General features: G+C 37.6%; 1 protein-coding gene across 7 annotated transcripts in view; it reads left to right on the top strand.

Annotated features, from left to right (window-relative positions):
• The window catches only part of ACVR1 (activin A receptor type 1), a 144,233-nt gene that overhangs the window by 97,536 nt on the left and 22,928 nt on the right, over nucleotides 1–23,769 (top strand). For all 7 annotated transcript variants that reach the window (XM_017547246.2, XM_017547271.2, XM_017547263.2 and 4 more), the window contains 5 exons: nucleotides 2,315–2,526; nucleotides 6,140–6,239; nucleotides 9,756–9,902; nucleotides 14,080–14,355; nucleotides 18,900–19,097. In XM_017547246.2, the coding sequence (XP_017402735.1) occupies nucleotides 2,315–2,526; nucleotides 6,140–6,239; nucleotides 9,756–9,902; nucleotides 14,080–14,355; nucleotides 18,900–19,097 (933 nt within the window). The remainder of the gene's footprint in view (nucleotides 1–2,314; nucleotides 2,527–6,139; nucleotides 6,240–9,755; nucleotides 9,903–14,079; nucleotides 14,356–18,899; nucleotides 19,098–23,769) is intronic.

Below are 23,769 nucleotides of genomic sequence, written 5' to 3'. Positions count from 1 at the left end.
AGATCAAGGGGTTTTGTTAGTGTTCTCCTGAGTCTGTGTGGGTTAAAGATCTAAGTAGCTACGAGGCATTCCACCTACATTTCGAGCCAGAGGCGAAGAGCTACAAGGAAGGTAGCCTTGGGTGAAGAAGAGAAAGGACCACCAGCCTTTTGGCATCTAAAAGAAGGATGGGCATTTTGGGGAATGTAAACAAGGTGACGTCCATCTTCGGGACAGCTTGGCTGACCAGTTAGCTCTCTCTTGGTTGCTGTGACTCAGGTGAACAGCTCCCAGTACCTTTTTATGTTACGAAGCCATGATGTTATTCATAATTTTTGAAACAATTCTGCTCGCACATACTCATCTCTATGTCAGGTGTGTAGGGAGAAAGTGGAACGGACTGATGACTGAGTGGAATGCCTTTCCTGTTTTATGAGGAAGGAGACAAAAGAAGGCTCACTGACCTCTTCTCCCATATCTGATGCCCAGTGACCTATCACTGACACTAGAAGCAGGATGAGATTTCACACAAACCCTGTAGTTTATGTGGAATCTTCTCTCCACCATATTCAATACAGATTGTATATGTATATGGAAACCAATCCTCCTTTGAAACTGTTTCCCTGTTAAATGAGCCCTAAATTGCATAAATAGTCTGCAACTATTAATGTAGACTCATTCTAAGCCAAATTTATTCTCTTACCATATAGTACATTTTTAATAGGTTTAATTATTTAATTTTGTACTCGGAAAAAAGAAACAAACCAAAAAGTGGAGGAGTGGTAACAAGCAGCATCCAAACCAGAAATGTCAGCCAGCAAGGAAGGAGACAGAAGAACAAAAAAGCTGATGCAGGATCATGTTCTAGTAATTTTGAAGTTATGGTGATGACTTGAAGGCATATAGAAAAGGTTAAATTTTGACAAGCAAATAGGATTGAATAATAAAAAAAAAAGGATTTTAAAATAGATCAAGTATTGCTTCTTGGCCTTTTAGCTAAGATCAAGTGTAAAATAGATCAAGTATTTACATGGTTAAAACTAAAAGCGTCCTTGATGGAATAAAATTTACTGTTTGTGAGTTAAATTTTTATTAATTGAGTGGATAGACATGAAGAAATGTCTGAATTCATACAAAAATTATTATACCAACATTGTGAAGTTTCTAATCTGCAGATCACTCTGCTAGACCTTGAGTTTTAATAGCAGATTTTTTTTTTTTTTTTGAGATGGAGTTTCACTCTTGTGCCCAGGCTCCATGGAGTCCAATGGCATGATCTCGGCTCACTGCAGTCCCTACCTCCCTGGTTCAAGTGATTCTCCTGCGTCAGCCTCCCTAGTAGCTGGGATTATAGGCTCGCGCCACCATGCCTGGCTAATTTTGTATTTTTAGTAGAGATGGAGTTTCTCCATGTTGGTCATGCTGGTCTTGAACTCCCAACCTCAGGTGATCCGCCCGCCTCGGTCTCCCAAAGTGCTGGGATTGCAGGCTTAAGCCACTGCACCTGGCCGATTTTTTAATTTAAAGACATTCTCATTTGATTAGGGAGGCCACAGTATTTATAATTCAATGTTGCATTTTGTTAGTTTTTCACTTTCTCATAAAAATGACATATGCCATCGAGTATGATATATGCCAAGCTGTTGATTAGTTGGGCTTGGAAAGTTAAAGAAATACTTACAGGAATTTTGGCTTGTGATTGGGTGACTGAAGAGACCAGTAACATGGAAATGAGTAAGGCATATGTAGGGAAGAAAAGGGCCTGACGACATAATGTTATGAAGAGGCCTGAACCCAGGGAGTGAATCAGTGAATGAATGTCTGAATAAGTCAGTAAATGAAGAGAGGAATGAATAGGTTCCTAGGCAGAAATTGTGATGTAAAAAAAATCAATGAGAGATCAGCAGTAGACACCCAGGATATACTGAAGACAGAGACCACAGATGGGTAATTTAGTTTTAGCTCAGATAGCCCTTTCTCCTAAGGATATCAGTGTAGTATCTGTAAGGGCTTGATGGTGAAACATACCAAATCCAGGTTGCTAAGACTAATATCAAAGATTTGTACAGTACTTGATATTTTAAAAGCACTTTCAGATTCATGTATTAATACAATTGATTCTCAGTGGAATTTAAAAAAATTCTAGTTGTGTCTAATTGAATGATGGTTAAAATGGCTGCACCATTGGGCAGGTATTAGGAAGTGTTTTAGTTTTAATACTTCGTGAGTTTTGACACTGTGTGGTTGGGATCAGGAGCTACTCGTTAGGATAGTAAGTAATAATAAGTAAGCAGTGATCCTTACAACCAGTTCCCCCTTTTCCCCCCAACTGCAGGAAAATCCTTCCCTGGAACACAGAATTTCCACTTGGAGATCGGCCTCATTATTCTCTCTGTAGTGTTCGCAGTATGTCTTTTAGCCTGCTTGCTGGGAGTGGCTTTCCGAAAATTTAAAAGGCGCAACCAAGAACGTCTCAATCCCCGAGACGTGGAGTATGGCACCATTGAAGGGCTTATCACCACCAATGTTGGAGACAGCACTTTGGCAGTAAGTCATGACCCCACAGGGAATCCCAAGCATAAGGAAGATGTCTGGAGACACATTCTTATTTCAGCATGAAACGCTAACCAGTAATGAGTGACTGAACAGCGTACACACATGCTGTTGGTTACTTATGTCCTAAACAAGCACATGCTGGCACCTGTGTAGTCTTCCCATATCAGAACAGCCATTTTAGACAGACATTTAAATAAGGGATGGGATTTATTTTAGTAGTGTTGGTAGTTAGTTACTTTTCTTTGAAGAGTAAAGCAAAAGAGACAGGAGAATGGTTGCCTGCAATTTTGGAGAGTTGGAATTTGTGGTCTTCAGCTACTCTATTTTTAGCCACGAAAGTGCTCTTTTAAAAAGGCACCTTTTGCTTACTATTAAAGATGAATTTCCTTTCTAGATTATTTCAGCACCCTGTAATTTAAGGCTTAAAAACTTGACATCCAAAAAAGAAGCTTTTAAATTTTGTATGCTCCTGTGGTGCCCCCTTGTGGAGTGCAGTCATTTGGTTAAACCCTTGTTGTCCAATAGAAACGTGTGCATCACATATGTAATTTTAAATTTTCAAGTAGCCACCTTAAAAACAAACAAATGAAAAAACTCCAAAAGTTTCTTAAAAGTAGAATTAATTTTAACAAATATTTAACCAAATGCATCTCATTTTTGTCATTTCAACGTATAACTGATTAAAAAATTATTAATGTACATTTTACATTCTTTTTGCTTTTGAAGTAAGTTTTCAGAATCTTGTGTATTTTACACCTATAGCATATTTCAGTTCACACTGGCCACAGTTTACTTGTTCATGGCAACATGTGTCTAGTCACTAACCCATTGGATTGCACAGTGTTAGAAACTATTGTATTTATACATTAAATTCTTTTGCGTATTTTTAAATGATTAATTCACATTAAAAAGTGACTTTCTCCTTTTATTTACCTTTTAAAATTGCTTACCAAGTGTTCATTTTAAAGAAACTTTGAACTTTAAATGGGGAAGGGATATCACTTGCTGTAAATAGAAGGTTATCATAAAGTGCAAAAGAAAAAAATAATAACATTCTGCGTGGATGTTATACTGAGTCTGATGCTTACTCTGAGAATAATTTGAGATTTATGAGTGTTAAGCGAGTGTAAGAGTCATGCTAATACCAATTTGAGACTCTCTCCTTGTGACAATCTGATGAATTGAAAGGCAATCAAAGTAATAACTTTCTAATGTGATTCACTGTTACTTAATGCCGTTGCCCATGTGTATTTGAAATCATTTCGCAGTAAGACTTATTCTGCTATAAAACAAGTTTCAAAGTGCCAAATAGTTCTATAGTTACACTTGCCCTGCAGCTTCCCTTATGCTGGAGAAGACTTCCCCTCACCAGTGGCCGTCTGGGTAGCTCAGATGCTACACCTGGACAATTGCAGGATCCACCTGTGACAAGCTGTCACAACATTTGGTGGTGCCTGATATGGACTGGGAAACATCCCATTCTACTGCCTGCCCCATCACTGGGCCACTTTTTGGTATGTAAAAGGGGGACGTAACCTTCTGTAGCTTCCACTTACCTACTGTTTAAACTGTGGTATAGTGGAACTGGGGAAAGCGAATGCAGTATAAGGACATTTCATTTCAAAAAGTAGAGAAATACAATTTTTTTGTTAGATATATACTTAGAAGTCTATTTCAAGCTTTAAGGAAAATTAAATGAGTTTATTGAGTTAGTAGCAAGAAGATGTGAGGATGAATCCTGACAAAGCTTTAGCAAAGCAAGATTCTAAAATAAGTTTGTTAGAACTTCATTCTTCAGAGCTGCTAACGTAACTAATTACCCAGGGCAATAATAGGAATATTTGATACAAATTACCATTTAAATAGCTTTTAGAATTTTGAAAGAGGAATAGAGCATATGCCAAAATAGTCTTTTAAACTCAACCATGTCATATGACAGTATATCATGATATAATAACACAGTAAAGAACACTATTTAAAACAAGTTGTCATTGTTGGTCTGCATACTTGCTTATTTAAGCAATATGCTCATTTGTATGTTTCAACAAAACATACCCTTACTAAACTGCACATCTACATTGACAAACAAGCCTTGGCCATGCATAGTGGCTCACACCTATAGTCCCAGCACTTTGGGAGGCCAAGGGGGAAGATCACTTGAGGCCAGGAGTTCGAGACCAGCCTGGGTAATATTGTGAGACGTTGTCTTTAATTTAAAAAAAGAAAAGAACAAAAAGAAGGCTTGGTATCTGGCAGTTGAGATATATGCTTATTAGTCTTGGGTTGATGGTTTTTTTTTTTCCTTCCTTAGGTCTATGAACTGCATTTAGAAGCAGGTTTATACATTATGAAAAAACAAAACATTAGTTTAATTTTCAGAATTATTCTTCTTGAAAAAAAACTGAATGAATAAGGAGAAAAAAGAACCGCAAGAGAGAAGATGGTTAGGGAGATATGAAACTCTGCTTCATCTACACTCATTTTCTTGTTGATTATCCCTTTTGTGGTTTTTAAGGGTTCTAAATTTCTTCCGTTGGATGTTCAGCTTTTGGTAATTTTGCCGATCAACAGTACTTCACAGTGGTGCTCAGAGGAAGTGAAAGAAGATGAAATTCACACAAATCAATGTATTGCTTTAGTAGGCCAGCCAAATGTTTGGGAAAGGATAAGCTTTGATGAATATTAACTGAATATTACTGCAATCCTACCTCTGTCATCCATGGACACAGTATTGTTTATTATTGATAACCTATTCCTGATACCAAAAGACATTCTGGTTCTTGACTTATGCTGAGAGTAAGAAGGAAAACTTTATCAATGAACTAACTGGGAATCTTTTTGCCAACACCTTCTTTTGTAGACGTTAACTTGGGGCACTGGTTTTATGTTTCAATGAAGGCTTTATTTGTTTCCTTCTCTGATTTGTGAGTGATTCATATTAAGAAATGACAAGTAGGTGTTAATATAATTTTGCTTCTCACCTGCCTAAAAGGAAACCTCCATCCAGGCAGCCCGTTTCTGCCTGAGCCTACCAATTTAATGATCCACATGGTCATTGGAGTCTTTTGTTACAAACCACATTAGAGTTGTGTGTTCCTTATTTCTAGTTTGTTTGTTCCTAATTAGAGTTCCTTAGTTGGTATGGCAACTAAAGTGAATCATTTGACAGATACTTAGTAAGCATAGCAGAATATGGTAAATTACACCCAGTTCTTGAAGTTGAAAGGACGTCCCCCCCTTTCTGTTCCACCTGCTATTCTCTCTACTGTTTCCTTGTGCTCGGCTCTGCTTCTTGGACTTTCTGATTTATACCTTCAACTTTGTCTGCTCAGCTTCTTTTATTTTGAAACTCTGAATATAGGAAAGGACTACTTCTCCTTCAGGAAAACTTACCATATATTAGGTAAGGTGCTAGCTTCTAGTATTCTAAAGAAATAAAACCAGTCCTTCTTCCTTCTTCCAGAGGAGCTTTACATGCACACTAACAGGCCATGCGTCCCGGGTTGCTGCCCTTCATGTGAGTTACAATGCCATGCATGCTAGTACTCCAAAGTGGGGGCTGTATTGCTCAATAGTTTCTTTTCCCCCTTGTCTTAAACTACAGGATTTATTGGATCATTCGTGTACATCAGGAAGTGGCTCTGGTCTTCCCTTTCTGGTACAAAGAACAGTGGCTCGCCAGATTACACTGTTGGAGTGTGTTGGTAATTCTTTTTTTTCCTTTCTTTGTGGGTAATATGCAGTGTCGTGGTTTTCAAAGTAAGATGGAACTTGGAAAATCTGCTTTTTGTTGCCTGTTATTTTCTTATTAAACTTAGGAGATGTGGTCACTATCCTGTCTGACTCACGCTGGAGCACCTGAGCTTGTTGAAGCTCTTATCAAAGGAGTCTGTCACTAATTAGTACAGAGAATGCCTAGTCAAAAGCTTTCAGTGCAAGTAGACCCTTTGGGAGGATGAGAGAATGATTTCATACGATTGCTCTAAAATACCTATAGTAAGGAGCAACCATATCAATTCATTCTAAAAAATGAATTAATTCATTATAAAAAAGCCCCAAATGTGCCCATTAATTTCAACTACAGTTGTTCTCTTCTAAAAAAATGAATTGATATGGTTGCTCCCTACCATAGATATTGGGTATAAATTTATGTCCTTACCATAGATATTGGATATAAACTTGCGTCCTTTCTTTCAGTTTTCAGCTCATGAACAATTTCGTGTGTTTGTGCACATTACACATATTTTTAAAGATTATGGAGCAGTCCATGGCATGGTAGTGTAACGATAACCATACTGCTTGAGAAAGACTTTGCACACATTGCTTCTTTCTTTTGAGTTCTCAGAAAAAATTTCCAGGAATTGGGGGTTCCTGGATCAAAATTTGTGAAATTTTTTTATAGCTTGTTTCATATGCTGCTGATTAGCTCTCTAGGAAGATGGTACAAAGTGCCTATTCCCTGATTTTTGTTAGCTTTACTTTTATGTGGCAGGTATTTGCAAGTTCCATAACCATTTTCCTAAGTTTCTCTTTAAGATGACTTGCAAGGATGGCTGCAGTAGTAATAATGGGTTGGCAGCGTCTCTACACCTTCCTCCTAGCACTCCTGATTTCTAAGGGATGGACGTTGCAGCTCCTGCCATTGCATCTTTTGTTTTTGGGAGGTGACCCATAAGCGGCCCCTACCACTTGGCTGCTGTTCTCCAGATTTTTTCTTTTTTTCATGGAAGGAGGGACACCCCAAGCTGAGAAGTAGAAAGGGGGATGGGCAGAGGTAGGAAGAGCAGTGGCTGCCACCCCAAGGCACAGGAATAGCCAGCAGGAGCTTGGTTGTTCTTTCTCTAGGTCTACAACTATTGCCACTGTTTCCCCCTTCTCGCTTCTCCTCCACAGCAGATTGTGAATAGAGAAAGATGGAAAAGCCCCAAATGTGCTCATTAATTTTAATCAGAGTTGTCCTCTTGTATCAACTAGTATCTTATTTGATTATGAACAAGATTATCTGGGTAGTGGTGGGAAGACATTGAGGGGATCCGTTTCCCTGTCTCACCTCCTGTCTCTTCTCCTACCTCGTGCCTGCTATCTCAAGATTAATCTTCAGAGATTGGCTCCAGAGTCCAAAGAGCAAATAATAGTGTACCTTTAAAATATAGAACCACCTTTCTGGTTCGTAGATATTCTTCAGCATTTTTTTGAAACAGTATAAATATAATTATTGCATTTTCTTGGGTTAGGACTAAAGATTTTACTGAAAGGAATGCCTTTCAGTAGCTTGTAGTTTGTTCATATGGTTCAGCTTTTAGTAAAAATATATATGATAAACTGCATGGATGCTATGTTACCATTTTTGGTTCGAAAACATGGGAAGTTGGGTTAGGGGAGTCAATTCTGGATGATGATCACTGAAACTACAAATTTCAGGTGCCTTACGGGAGCCTTTTGTGGGGCTCCATGACCAGGGCTTTTGGGCAGCTCTGCTTTTGTTTTAGGGGCTTCTGCATCATGATGCATTTGCAGAAAGCATTGAACAACTTAAAAGCATTTAAAAACTATTGAAAAATATTTCTATTTCAATTTACCTACCTCAGCATCTCCTGCTTTCTTTAAAACAACAGCAACAAAAAGGATTTGATGTAATTTTATGTCCATAATTCCCTGGGTTATTTTGCTCTCATTCCTAATGAGAAAATGAGGGCAAAGAGAAAATAAAGATATAAAATAGAACCAAAAGCAGGAAAAGATGAGCATATCATTTTCTGGCAGCCAGTATTTGTAGTATTTTAGCACTAGCCCTCACCTTGAGCTGTAAATGCCGGGCAAATTGCTATGACTTTATTAAAAGGAATCCTGTACTAAATTATATTTGTGTGACCTAACAGTGGCCCACAAGGAGCACTTGTTAGCCACATTCAACATCCTTTTGGGTTAGTTGTTGGTATTTAATAGGGACATTATTTTCTTGTCCCGTAGTCTAGATTTAGTGGTTGTGGTTATGATTCAGGTGTGTTTCCTGGACAGACCTGCTTCTTTCTCCATGTTTGGGTTTTCCGTGGCTTAGTGTTCCAGCAAAGAACTGTATTCCTGTAGCTGCAGGTGGTGCTGCAGCTGCTAAGTAGAAGCCATGTGATTCCAGCAGCCACTTGCCTGGGTAGAAAGCCCCACTCCCCTGCAAGTTGTATGTCTTGCTTTGTTATCTAGGCTGATTATACCCCTTGTTGATCCTCATAGTCTTGTGGTAGTTACCTCCTCCTCCAACCTCCCTGATCACCCCTACCTATAATTAAAGAGAAGAATGGAAGAGGGAGCATATAGTTGACGAGCTGACAAGTGTGTTGCTGCTGCAACGGGGGCCATGCACCAAACAGATGAGATCACAGGTAGCGTTGCCACATTTTCCAAAATGTATTCTGCAAGTGACCTTTTCAGTGTAGACCACTGGTAGCATCACAGGAGCTGTCTGACAAAGAAATACCCATGACCCGTGTCAGAAGAAGTCAGAACTGTCCTGGGATTATGTGTGTATTTAAGACTTTGCAAATCCTCTTTTGAAATACATCTTCCGCCAAGAAATCTTTGTGGATGGCAGTGGCTGCTTGTCGATCCCCTACACAGCGTCACAGCATTGTGTTTTGTTTTGTTTTTGTTTTTTAATCCTTAGAACACACATTTTAAACTTAATTGATCTCCTTTGTGGAAAAAATGCGTATCTAAATTCACCAATTTGGACAGCTTAGAAAGTGCCTATGTTGATCCTGTGTGGAGGGAAGGAACCAAGGAGGGAATTCAATTTACTGATGTACACTTTTTTGGCTTTCAGAACACAATTGAAATCTAATCATCTGCACCATTTCCTAAGTTTTACTTTCATGTGTTTTAAAAATCATATGCATTTTATACCTTTCAACAGGGGAATTTAAATGTAAACTGAGTAATTAGCAGCTAATTATACAATGCAGATACAGAAGGCAGTTTGTTACCACAATATGGTAGATGAGAGGGGCAGCTTCCACCTTATTTTTGTATGTCTTTATAGGCCAAAAAAAAACCTAAACTAAAAATTAAAGGTTGTGCTATTTATATTCCCAAGCTGAGTTTCTTCAGTAAGGAATGGAGGGGAGTAAGAGTTGCATGCACTAAATTAATTGGCTTATTCTTAATGATAGGCTGGGTACCTACGAAACGCCTACTGTTCCGTGTCACCTATGCTTTGTTTTCCATAGGGAAAGGCAGGTATGGTGAAGTGTGGAGGGGCAGTTGGCAAGGGGAAAACGTTGCTGTGAAGATCTTCTCCTCCCGTGATGAGAAGTCATGGTTCAGGGAAACAGAATTGTACAACACTGTGATGCTGAGGCATGAAAATATCTTAGGTAAGTACAAGGATGACTCCCTCATTAATTGTATCTAGAGAGAAATAATTCTGTGCCTTTGCTCTCTCTGTTTTGGTGAATGTGAATTTGAGAGTGTCTCCTAAAAAGCAATATAGGGATCCTTAGCATTTACATGCTGTTTAATTTTCTCACATGCAAGTTTCTTATTTAAATCTGCAGATAAGTTTTAAGACTCTCTGGATGATGAAAAGGAAATCCACTATTGCTAATTCTTATTCCTACATCTGCAGATCGTTATTTAAATAACAAAAATTTGCCCCATATTGTTCACTTCAAGGCTCATTGGTTGTTCTACTTACCCCACCCTTTTTGAATATTTATTACTTGAATCAAACTAAGAAAGATCTTTGGACTATTTCCTAGAGATTCACAGCTCCCAGGGATATCGTAATTAAATGCACATTCCCTCAAACTAGGCATCATTTTTAAAACCCAGATTTGCAGAGGGATTCAGGATACATTTTAATTTAGAAACTAAAGCTTAGCAACATTTGTGAAATATGTAAAGTGCCCGTTGAAATACTGCTATGGCAGTATAAAGGGTGAGCATACTCCTTAGGCCCATTGACTTCTGTAGTTTTGAAAAGTTTCCCTAAATGTGTTTATACTGTTATATGTATGCTGAATGCTGCCTGGAGTACTTCTCCTATAGTGGATATAAAGTTTGGATAGAATTTAACTCTGTATGGGATAGTGTTGGCCACTTTAGGCTATTGGATTAGGTCTGGCTCATAGGAAGGCCATTGCCAGAATTTATTTCTATTTTAGCACTGCCAATTTAGTATTTAAATGAGTCAAGTTGTCTGCAAATAATGATTTGACAGTTGTCCAAAGCTTCAAAGCTTTGCTTCCGTAGTGTGGTGGTGATGTTCCATCTCAGAATTGTTTCAGTTTCTGTAGTTGATTTCTCACTTTTGCTTATCCATCAGGTCCTAGTCATCACTTAATCCTCCTCACCTCAGCTGTCAGCTTTCCCTTTCCAATTCATCTCTCCACTTGGAGTTGTCTTTCATTGGGGAGCAGAGATCATCCTGCTCAGTGTCTTTGATGGCTCCCAAATTAACCTTCAACACTTGTGACTGCTATTCAAGACTCCCTGTTTTGGGGCTCCAAGGAATCACTTAACCATCCTTTCCAAGTATGCCCCGTTCAGCTACTACTCATACTGGCCGTTCCTGGGGATTACCACAGACGTTTGAGTCTCGTTGTCCTTCCTCAGGTCGCTCTTGATCACTCACTCTCCCTTTCACATCCTCTAACCATTCCTTCCTCCGTCAAAACCTCTCAGCCCCGTTTTAGTTTTGCCCAGTGGAAGCAATTGTGCTTTTCTGCACTCCCTCACTTTTTACCTGTGCTCTAACTCTTATCGCTCACTGCCTTGTGTTGCAGTTAAATGTCTGTGTGTAAACAAGAATCGTGACAGCAGCAACAACAAACGTGTAATGGATAGTTACTACGCAGTAACCACTGCTTTAGGTACATTATGTGCCTTTTTTCATGGAACTTTCACCACAACCGTAAGAGAATAGGTACTCTTTATTTTCCCAGTTTTAGATGTTGTAGTAACCAATATACAGAGAGGCTAAATAGTGGAAGTGGGAATCCCACCAGGCAGCCTAACTCTTAACCACAGTGTTGTACTCAAAACACAAACATTCTTTAAAAGTGCCTTTGCATTGTAGCTATATAATTCACACTTAAGCGATAAACAGTTGAAAAAAAAAAAAAAAAAACCCTGCTTATTTAAAAGTAATTTTTTTCCTGATGATCTAGAGCATAATTAATGTGACAGATAAAATTCTTCCCTAAGACCTAAGGGACTTAGCGAAGGTAAGAGAATAAAAATGTATTTGTTTATTAAATTTATTTAATCAGAAGCTTCTCTTTCTTGGGGGAAGAAATCAGTAGAGGCCACACACATATAGAACGGTAACTTAATTTCTTTTTGAGTGGTGCTTTTAGAGTTTGGGGTATTTTTGAGAAAATCATTAAAGATTAGTAGTATTTGGTTTAAACGATTAAAGCAAAAATATTTTCTTTATTAAGAATACCTGATGTCCAAGAACACATTTTGATTCATATTATGGCCAGCTAAGGGCTCCAAGAGAAACAGCTTCAAGGGGAAAAAGCAGATTGGAGAGTAGGGAAGGAGTGGGAGACTCAGGGCTGGCCATGGGAATAGGCTCAGAGGAAGAGAGAGAAAGAGGTAGAGGGTGAAGGTGCTGAAATATTTTTCAGTTTGCTTTGCATATGTCTCTTAGGTGAAAATATCACATTATTTTTTCCTCTGAGTAGAAATCAGTTTGTCTGGGGACACTATGGCATAGTTGGTAAGATCCTGGGTTTCTAGAATCAGACCTACAGGGACATTACTGACTTACTACCGGTGGTGTGACCTACCTACTTTGTGTGGTTTTTGGAGGATTGCATATAAAGTTCCAGGCACTTAGTATTCAGTACTCAATAATTATTGGCTGCTTCTGTTGTGGTTGCTGATAATGAAGATGATGATGATCGAATAGGGGACCTTTCTTGGCTTACAGAGCCTTCCTGTGCAAGGTGTCAGAAAAGCTAGCACCAAATTCAGAGCTGATAGCAACTTAAATAGCTGTGTGATCCTTGGCATCTCCCAGCAGCAACTTTATTATCTGTAAAATGAGCATAATGATGTCTATCTTACCAGCTTGTTGAGAAAAATCTCATGAGAAAATATATGTGAAAGTGACATAAATTTTATATAAAGTACTATGCAAGTATAAAGCATTTTAATGTATTTTCTCTTACATTTTCATAAGTCATTTAATTTTTCCTCAAGCCATATCTGTCTTTAAAAAAATTTTTTTTCTCACCTCTTTTTAAGTCCCGAGCTTCACTGTCTACCAGCGTGGTACATATATGTGAGAATAATCCTAGAAAGGCACCTCTGTAGCAGAAAAGGCAAGCACACGTCACAATTTATTTCATAAGATAGGAAGTGCCCCTAACTTCCAGACAATCTTGTGCATGCTGAAAAGTTCCCTCCAAATGTCTAGAAAAAAATCTCTTCTGGGCTGGGCATGGTGGCTCATGCCTGTAATCCCAGCACTTTGGGAGGCCAAGGTCAGGAGCTTGAGACCAGCCTGGCCAACATGGTGAAACCCCATCTCTACTTAAAATATGAAAAATTAGCCAGGTGTGGTGGCAGGTGCCTGTAATCCCAACTACTCAAGAGACTGAGGCAGAAGAATTGCTTGAACCCAGGAGGCGTAGGTTGCAGTGAGCTGAGATTACGCCACTGCACTCCAGCCTGGGCAGCAAGAGTGAAACTTAAGTCTCAAAACAAAGAAAGAAAAGTATCTTCCAACCTCTTCATCCACATATGTCAGTCTCTCACTTCACTTCAAGATCAGTTTAGTTGCTACTTCCTGATGGAAGCCTCTTGTAACATCTAGTCTGAATTACTATAATTTCCTGCTCTGGGCTCACATTGCCCTTTGAAGATATATATTATAGTACTTTTCACATTTTTTTGTAATTTTTTCATTTTTACATCTGTCTTTAGCCAACAAACACTATCATCTCGGTTTTTCTGTGTGTGATTGACAGAGAGTATCATAAATGCTCGTTATATTTGGTTGGTTACTTTTTGTATTTGGTGAATCAATGATTTAATGTAAACTCACCCCCTTTATTTCACATCTGAGCCGACGTAGGCTAGGGAGCCTAACTGAGTTGCCCAGTATTACACAAGTAAATCACAGGCAGTGTCAGGACTAGAATACAGTATTGAGGTTTTAGGTTTGATGTTCTTTTAGGAGAGCGGATGAATGGTCTGTTCCTGAAATATCAACTTGCTGAAGGGCTTGGCACTGTCATTATGAGTGAGCACAGAGATATTATTGCTATCTGACTCTTGAGGAATGTGAAATATTTTTTAAAATGTTACTTACAATGAAATGAATATGAAAATTTCCCATTTATTAGCAGTGCCCTTGTAACGAATAAGTGCTATTATTTTTCTCTGTTGATGCTTCTGTAAACCCCCTCTTATGGAAATTGATCAGTTTAGTTGCTTTTTGTTACAGATGGCATTTACTCTGCTAGGCACTGTTTGTAAATACTTAAAGTTATAATGTGGAATTCTCATGTGTATTAATTTTGTTCTTGCTCTCTCCAGGTTTTATTGCTTCAGACATGACATCAAGACACTCCAGTACCCAGCTGTGGTTAATTACACATTATCATGAAATGGGATCTTTGTATGACTATCTTCAGCTTACTACTCTGGATACAGTTAGCTGCCTTCGAATAGTGCTGTCCATAGCTAGTGGTCTTGCACATTTGCACATAGAGATATTTGGGACCCAAGGGAAACCGGCCATTGCCCATCGAGATTTAAAGAGCAAAAATATTCTGGTTAAGAAGAATGGACAGTGTTGCATAGCAGATTTGGGTAAATTTCTAAAAATATTTTTTTCGTTACCAGTTTTACTTTTGTTTCAATGTTTAGCTGAGTTATATTTCTCCCCCACAACATGTTATGAAAAATTTAAACATGCAGAAAAGTTGAAAGTTTACAATGAATACCTTTATACCCACCACATAGATTCTCACATTAACATTTTATATCCTTAAGCATTATTATGTATTTATCCATCTATTCACCTCCCCATCCATCAGTCCATCTCAGCCTTTGATAGAGTTCAAAGTAAATTGCAGACAAAGGAATCCTTTCTTCTAATGATTTCAACATGCACACTAGTATATCATTGACAAGAGTGCATTATTGGCTTTTTCTTTTTTCAGGTAAAATTTATATACTGTGAGATATACAAATCTTAAGTACCTTCTGAGAGTTTTGACAAATGCTGTAAAACCCAAACCCCTGTTGAGATACAGTTTCCCATTACTGTTGACAGTTACTTCAAGCTCATTCAGTCAGTCCCTGCCACACGCCATCTCAGAGGTAACCAATACTGTTGCATTCTGATTTCGCAAACCTTCACATGATGTAGGTGCACAATAAATACTCTGTAGAATTAGTTTGTCTTAAAAGTGGTGTCTAAAATCATTCTGTAACCAAGGGAAAAGAATCAAGTTAAGAAATAGGAAAATAATCCCCAAACTGACTCACTCTATTTCCTGTTAGGATAGTTCATTCTTATGGTGTTAGAGTGGTACTCAGTGTAGCTTTAATTGCATTATAAATAAGAGTATTTTCATTTATAGTGGCATTTTATATAAAACCACATTCATCCTGGATTCCTAGAATATTGGTTGAATAATTGTGCTAATGAGAACTGAACTGTAGTAACTATATTCAATTCAGTGGACTATTCAGAGCCTTCTACTTGATTAAATGTAGTTTATGTGATATTCATATTATCGAAATTATTGTTAGACTGATAAAGGTTTAGACAAAAATAGCTTTAATTATGTAAATAGTTATTTACATAATTATTTATTTTTGTTTGTTTTTAAACATAAGGGATTTCACGTGTTAGGAAAATTTACTTACTTTGGATCCCTTTAAAGTCTTTGCTTTTATATTGAGAAATTACAGTGTTTCCCAAGTAGGAGAAGAAAGATTTTAGGATAAGCATCGAAAAAGCATGGCCCTAAAATTTTTTGCAGGCATTCTTAGTTGTGGTGGAGAGGTCTTTTATGGCTTATTCCATGGCTCTTAGAGCCAGGGTGATTTGTTTTTAAATTCTGGCTTTCTCAATTATTAACCCTGTATTTTTGTGCAAGTCTATTTATCTATTTACCTGGCCCAAGTGCTGGCACTGCTTACCCTCAGTGAGACAGGGACAGTGAGGGCGAAGGCGGGTGGGGCTGGGAGTTAGCCAAGAGGAATTCCAGGGCGTGGCATTGTGCCCTGTACTTCTGCATTGCTAGAAACTTCCATAACAGTGTGATCATATATTATTCATGTAACTAAAAAATTATGAAGCCCACGTCACAGGATTCTGGTAAGGCTTAGAAATATTATAAATGTCTGGCAAATTATAAGGATTCAAGTTGTAGCTGCTGTTATAATCCAGTGGTCTGGGAAGGGTGGACAAAATTGAGGCAGCTCTTGGTTTTGGTTTATGGGACTTGGTGGGGAAGGAGTTGAGGGGAGCTTTGCAGTAAGTCCAGCTAATTAATTCTTCAACTGTATTTCTTTTGGCTTGTAACCTTCCAATTAGATATATGGGTTTGTATAAAAATCTGTTAAGGAGTTATTATTCAGGATATGGTAAAGAATGCAGTACTCTAAGACCATAATTTGTATATAATTTTTCAGTGTATACCTAGCAATTAAGCATCACTTATTAGAAGTAGTGCTCTATGATTAATCCTGCTGAAAGGTCAGTATTCTATTGATTGATTGAGAGAGGGTCTTACTCTGTTACCCAGGCTGATCATAGGTCACTGCAGCCTTGATCTACTGGGCTTAAGCAATCTTCCTGCCTCAGTGTCCCGAAATAGCTGGGACTACAGATGTGCACCACCACACCTGGCTAACTTTTTTCTTGTTCTTAGGAAGTGAGGTCTCACTATGTTGCCTAGGATGATCTTGAACGCCTGAGCTCAAGTGACACTGCCATCTTGGCCTTCCAAAATGCTGAGATTACAGATGTGAGCCACTGTGCCTCACCTATTTTTCTAACTTATTATTAAAAAATTCAAATGTTATAATGATCACTTAAATTCTGAACACCTAGATCCAAAAATTGTTAAAACGTTGTCAGGTTTGCTTTATCAGTCTGTGGTTGTGTGTATAGTTTTGCCAATCCGTTTGAAAATAAAGTGTTACAGGCATCACAACACTTTACTCCTCAGTACTTCCAAATAACATCCCTTGAAAATACTTTAAAATCCATCATCTGCATAATTGGTTTATCATATCTACAGATTCTTGATAATTCTCTAGTATCATTTGATGTTCATTTTCAAATATTTCCAGTATTTTCAAAAAAGAACTCAGGCATGGTTTACAAATTGCATCTGGTTGTTTTGTCATCTTTAGTGTAAAAATTATTTATTACTAAGAACAAATTACCTGTATAATTTAGCAGCTTACAACAACACAGATTTGTTATCTCACACAGTCCTTTGAAAGTCAGGAATCTTAGAATGACTTAGCAGTATGGTTCTGGCTCAAGGTCTCATGGAGGTTGTAGTCATCTGAAGGCTCAACCGGAGCTGGAGGATCCAACTCTATGACGACACACAGCCATGATTGGCAGCAGGCCTCAGTTCCTTGCAGTGAGACCTCTCCATAGGGCTGCTTGAGTGTCTTTATATATGGTGCATGGTGAGTGAGCTGAGAGGGACAAACAGTAAGTCTTTTATAATTTTATAATGCCTTTTATGTCCTAATTGTGAAGATACCCACTGTCACTTCTGCCATATTCTATTCAATAGTCCAGCATACACTCAGGGGATGGGGAATTATGCTTCACCTGGAGAATCTAGCTGTGGTGGCTTTAAAATGTGTCCACAAGTTCTTTGAAGCTTCTCCCATCTTCAGAATATCTCCATGTTCTATTTAAACTGCACCTTTTACATATTCTGGTATTTAGACTCTTTGGTTCTGGAAATGGTGAAGGGGTGTATTGAAGTCTCCTCTCATTCATGGGGAATACCTTCCAATACTCCCAGTGGATTCCTGAAACCCAGGATAGTATCAGATTCTATATATACTATGTTTTTTTCTATTACATACCTATTATAGTTTAATTTATAAATTAGGCACAGTAAAAGACGAACAATAAGTAATAATAAAATGGAAGAATGATAGCAATATGCTATAATAAAATTATGTGAATATGGCCTCTCTGTCTCAAAATATCTTAATTGTACAGTACTCACCTATTTTTGGACTGCAGTTAACTGTGGGTAACTGAAGGATAAGGGAATCTATTGCATAGGATTTGGGAAATGTTCACAGTATCCATAGATTCTTGGGGTTGATTATAAAAATAGAGGAAAGAGGAACCTGTTTTAGTTGAATGCAATTCCAGTATATTTGCTAATGGTTAAGGATGAGATGAGGTGTGCTAACTCCCTGATGTTATATGAAATTGTCATGCCCTTCATTCGAAGCCATGGAGTGGAAGGTGAAGCATTCTCTGTAGATGGCTTGAGAGATCCCCAAGGGATACTTGGATTGCAGTGGTTTACAGGGACTGCTTGTTCCAGTTCAGCACTTTTCATTACAACAACTGTTATAGGAATCATTTTCAGTCAATCTGCCTATGCATCAATAACATAAAATCATCCTCAAAGCATGCATGTATCTGTCTGTCCCCGCTGGCCAGTGATGAAGGCCCATTCCCTAATTGACTGAGGAATTCTGGAATGAGTCATGCTTTAAGAAAGCATTTGAAAGCCATTTAACCTGAGAGTTGTGCTTTCAATTGAGGTCCAGTTAAATGCTCTGTGTTTCCATGATTCTAGAGAAAGGCCTGTGGGTTTGGTCGGCATTATTGCTCAGATAAGCAGCTCTTCCTTTAGGAATAAAGCAGTGCTTATAACAGTCTGCCCTTTATGTGGTGATAAATTACTTCAAATACTCTATCTCACACTGTTGGAAATTTGTGTTTGGAGACTAGTGAGAGCAGTGGTGGAACTCGAGAGCTTAATTTGCTTCTTGTTAAGCCAGTTTGAGGCTCACATTTAATATGTGAGCCTGTTTTCCTGTGGACTTCAAACACTGGCCACATATTGGCTTAGTGCATTGGTCTACCATTTACCCAAAACTTTTTGTCTCTTACAGGTTCATATATTAACCTAATAGCCTCAGAATGTTTCTGACAGTTAGTCGCTTTTCTGCTCTCCCCCCAGAAATAATCACAAAGGGCACTCTAGGGATTATTCTGAGTGTAACGCAACAGTGACCCTGGGTCCACAAGAGGGCACTTTTGATTGGGGTTTGTTTAAAATCCTTCAGCAGCCTCTTATGAGAAAGGAAATGAGTTGGTTACATTGTTATCTTCTTTCTTTCAGGCTTGGCAGTCATGCATTCCCAGAGCACCAATCAGCTTGATGTGGGGAACAATCCCCGTGTGGGCACGAAGCGCTACATGGCCCCCGAAGTTCTAGATGAAACCATCCAGGTGGATTGTTTCGATTCTTATAAAAGGGTCGATATTTGGGCCTTTGGACTTGTTTTGTGGGAAGTGGCCAGGCGGATGGTGAGCAATGGTAGGTATCTGATCTAATATAATATTGTCTTTAACCAAGTTCTCTTGATCCAGCTACCTTTACAAGGGCAGAAGGGACTATTGAAGTTCACATTGTTCCTTGAATCATACTTGTCAGGTTACAGGCTTTCATATTTGATTTATGGCTGGTAGATGGTGTGTAATGGCTTTAATGTTTGAAATACACAACAGCAAGTGATGGTTGAAAAACAGTATTTCTGGAAGAGACTAGCCATTCCTTGGTTTTTCTTTGGATTTGCTCCCTATTTCTTTTCTTTTAAATTTTAAAATTGATACATAATACTTGCATTTATGGGGTACATGTGATACTTTGTTAAATGTATGTAGTATGTAGTGCTCAAATCAGTGTATTTAGGCTATACATCACCCTGAACATTTATCTTTGTGTTGCAGACATTTCAAATAGCCTCTTCTAGGTATTTGGAAATATATAGTATATTATGTTAACTATAGTCATACTACTGTGCTATTGAACATTAGAACCTATTTTTTCCATCCAGCTCTATATTTGTATCCATTAGCCAGCATCTCTTCATCCCACTGTCATCCTCACCCCCATTCCCCAACCTTCTTAGCTTCGGGTAACTATCATTCTACTCTCTACCACCATTAGATCAACTTTTTTAGCTCCCATATATGAGCAATAAGAGAATGTATTTGTCTTTCTGTACCTGACTTATTTCATTTAACGTAATGATCTCCAGTCCCATCCATGCTGCTGCAGATGACAGGTTTCAGTCTTTTTTATGGCTGCATACTATTCTATTATGTGCATTTACCACATTTTCTTTATCCATTCATCCATTGATGGTGTCTTAGGTTGATTCTGTATCTTGTATATTGTGAATAGTGTTGCAATAAATATGGAAATGTAGAAACCCCTGGGTATACTGATTTCCTTTGCTTTGGGTAAACACCCAGTACTGAGAGTGCTGGATCTTATGGTAGCTGTATTTTTAGTTTTTTTGAGAAATCTCTGTACCGTTTTCAATAATGACCCTATTAACTTACATTCTCACCAACACTGTATGAGTTCACTTTTCTCTGCATTCTCACCAGCATTTATTTTTTGTCATTTTGATAGTAGTCATTCTGATTGGGATAAGATGATATCTCATTGTGGTTGTGATTTGCATTTCTCTGATGATTAGTGATACTGAGCATTTTTGCATATACCAGGTGGTCATTTATATGACTTCTTTTGAGAAATGTCTATTGAGATCCTTTGCTCATATTTTAATGAAATTATTTTTGTTGTTGAGTTGTTTGAATTCATTATATATTCTAGATATTAGCCTCCTGTAAGATGAATAGTTTGCAGATATTTTCTTCAGGTTGTCTTTTTACTCTGTTGATTGTTTCCTTTGTTGTATAGAAGCTTTTTGTTTAATATAATCTTATTTGTCTGTTTTTTGTTTTTGTTGCCTATGCTTTAGGGGTCTTAGCCATAAAGTTTTTGCTTAGATGAATTCAAGTGCTTCCCCTGTGCTTTCTTCTAGTATTTTTATAGTTTGGGGTTTTAAATTTAAGTATTTAGTTTGTTTTGAGTTGATTTTCTTATCCGGTATGAGATAGGAGTCTGGCTTCATTCTTCTGCGTATGACTGGCTATTCAGTTTTCCCACCACCATTTATTGAAGAGGGTATCCTTTCCCCAAATTATGTTCTTAGCACCATTGTTGAAAATCATTTGGCTATAAATATGTGGATTTATTTCTGGTTTCTCTATTCTGTTCCATTAGTCTTTGTATCTGTTGTTATACCAATACCATGCTGTTTTGACTACTATAGTTTCATCTATTTTGAAGTCAGGTAGTGTGATGCCTCCAGCTTTGCTCATTTTGCACAGTACTGCTTTACTCTTTGGAGCCTGTTGTGAATTCATTAAAATTTTAGGATTGTTTTCTCTGTTTCTGTGAAGAATGTCATTTGTATTTTGATGAGTTTGCAGTGAATTTGTAGACTGCTTTGAGTATTATGGTCATTTTAACAATATTAATTTTTCTAGTTCGTGAGCATGGGATGTCTTTCCATTTGTTTGTGTTCTCTTCAACTTTTTTCATCAGTGTTTTATAGTTTTCCTTGTAGAAGTTTTTTACCTCATTAGTTAATTCTTAGATTTTTGTTATTTTTATTTTTTTGGTGGCCATTGTAAATGGTACTGCCTTCTTGATTTCTTTTTCAGTCAGTTTGTTACTGGTATATAGAAACAGTACTGATTTTTGTAACCTGTGTTTTTAGTTTTTGAGAAATCTCTACACTGTTTTCTATAATAACCCTATTCATTTACATCTTTTGTCAGTTCTAAGAGATTTTGGTGAGTTTTAGGTTTTTTTAGATCATGCCATCTGCAAAGAGGGACAATTTGACTTCCCTTTTTCAGTGTTGGATGCCTTGTATTTCTTTGTCTTGCCTGATTGCTCTGGCTAGGACTTTTAGTACTATTTTGAATAAGAATGGTGAAAGTAGGGATTCTTGTCTTGTTCCACTTCTTGAGAAAAGGCTTTCAGCTTTTTCCCATTCAGTACAAATTTACCAGTGAGTTTGTTGCATATGGCCCTTATTATGTTGAAATGTGTGTATTCCTTCTATACCTACTTTGTTGAGTTTATATCATGAAGAGATGTTGAATTTTATCAAATGCTTTTTCTGTGTCTATTGAGATGATCATAAGGTTTTGTAAGGTTTTTGTCTTTGATTTGGTTGATGTGATGTATCACATCAATTGATTTGCATATGTTGAACCTTCCTTGCATCACTGGAATAAATCCCACTTGCTCATGATGTGTTATCCTTTTTATGTGTTGTTGATTCAGTTTGCTCGTATTGTGTTTAGGATTTTTGCATCTATGTTCATTAGGGATATTGGCCTGTAGTTTTCTTTCTTTGTTGTGCCATTGTCTGGTGCTGGCCTCATAGAATCAGTTAGGGAAAATTCAGTCCTCTTCAATTTTTTGGAATAGTTTGAGAAGGATCGCTGTTAATTCTTCTTTTTAAGTGTGGAAGAATTCAGCAGTAAAGCCAGCCAGTCCTGAGATTTTCTTTGTGGGAATACTTTTTATTACTGATTCAGTCTTGTTACTCATGGTCTGTTCAGTTTTTAATTTCTTTTTGGTTCCATCTAGATGGATTATATCCATTCCCTCTAGGTTTTCCAATTTGTTTCTAATAATTTCTGTTGATTCTTTGTATTCCTGTGGTATCAGTCATAATGTCTTCTTTTTTGTTTCTGATTTTATTTACTTGGGTCTTCTCTCATTTTTTTCTTGGTTAGTGTAGTTAACAGTTTATCGGTTTTGTTTACCTTTCCAAAAAACTAACTTTTTATTTCATTAATCCTTTGTATTATTATTACCTTTTGGTTTCTATTTTGTTTAGTTTTGCTATGATCTTTCTTATTCTATTAATTTTGGGTTTGGTTTTTTCTTGCTTTTCTAGTTCCTTGAGGCCCATCTTTAGATTCTTTACTTGAAATCTTTCAACTTTCCTGATGTAGGTGTTTATTGCTACAAACGTCCCTGTTATCACTTCTTCTATTATTGTTTTTGTTATTGTTGTGTTTCCATTTTTATTTGTTTCAAGAATTTTTTTAATTTCCTTCTTAATTTTTTCACTGACCCAGTGGTTGTTCAGGAGCATTTTTTTTTTTTTTTNTTTTTTTTTTTTTTTTTCATTTCCATGTGTTTCTACAGTTTCCAGAGTTTCTCTTGTTACTGATGTCTAGTTTTATTCCATTTGTTGAGATTTGTTTTGTGGCCTAACATATGGTCTATTCATATGATGATGAGAAGAATGTATATTCTGTAGCTGTTGGATAAAATGTTCTGTAAATGTCTGTTAGGGTCTGAAGTACATTTTAAATCCAATGTTTCTTGGTTTTTTTGTCTAGATGATCTGTTCAGTGCTGAGAGTAGGATGTTGAAGTCCCCAGCTATTACTGTGTTGGAGTCTATTTATCCCTTTAGGTGTAATAATATTTGATTTGTATAAAAATGCTCCAGGCCAGTTGGGGTTGCCTCACTCCTGTAATCCCAGCACTTTGAGAGGGATTAGGCCAAGGCGAGCAGATCACGAGGTCAGGAGTTCGAGACGAGCCTGGCCAACTCTACTAAAAATATGAAAAAAAAGGTCAGGCATGGTGCTAGGCACCTGTAGTCCTAGCTACTTGGGAGACTGAGACTGGAGAATCACTTGAACCTGGCAGGTGGAGGTTGCAGTAAGCTGAGACTGCGCCACTGCACTCCAGCCTGGGTAACAGTGAGACTCCATCTCAAAAAAAAAAAAAAAGCTCCAGTGTTGGGTGTAATTATATCTAGAATCGTGATATTCTCTCTCCCTTTATCATTATACAGTTGACCTTGAACATCACAGGTATGAACTGCATGATTTTTTTTTAGCCACATGTGAACAACAACAACAAAAAATATAGTATTCATGGGCTACAAAGCTGAGTATACAGAATGCCTGCTTTTTATATCTGTGGGTTTCACAGGACCAACTGTGATATTGACTGTGTATGAATTTTGGTATAGATTGGGAGTCCTGGAACAAATCCTCCATGTATACTGAGGGACCACAGTACAGTGACCTTTTCTGTCTCTTTTTACAGTTTTTGACTTAATGTCTGTTTTTTTTTTTTTTTTTTTTTTTTTT

The sequence above is a fragment of the Cebus imitator genome, unplaced genomic scaffold (assembly GCF_001604975.1).
Source record: "Cebus imitator isolate Cc_AM_T3 unplaced genomic scaffold, Cebus_imitator-1.0 Scaffold10, whole genome shotgun sequence".
NCBI lineage: Eukaryota > Metazoa > Chordata > Mammalia > Primates > Cebidae > Cebus > Cebus imitator.
The sequence above is the reverse complement of the archived record's forward strand: the minus strand, read 5'-3'. Positions and strand labels throughout refer to the sequence as shown.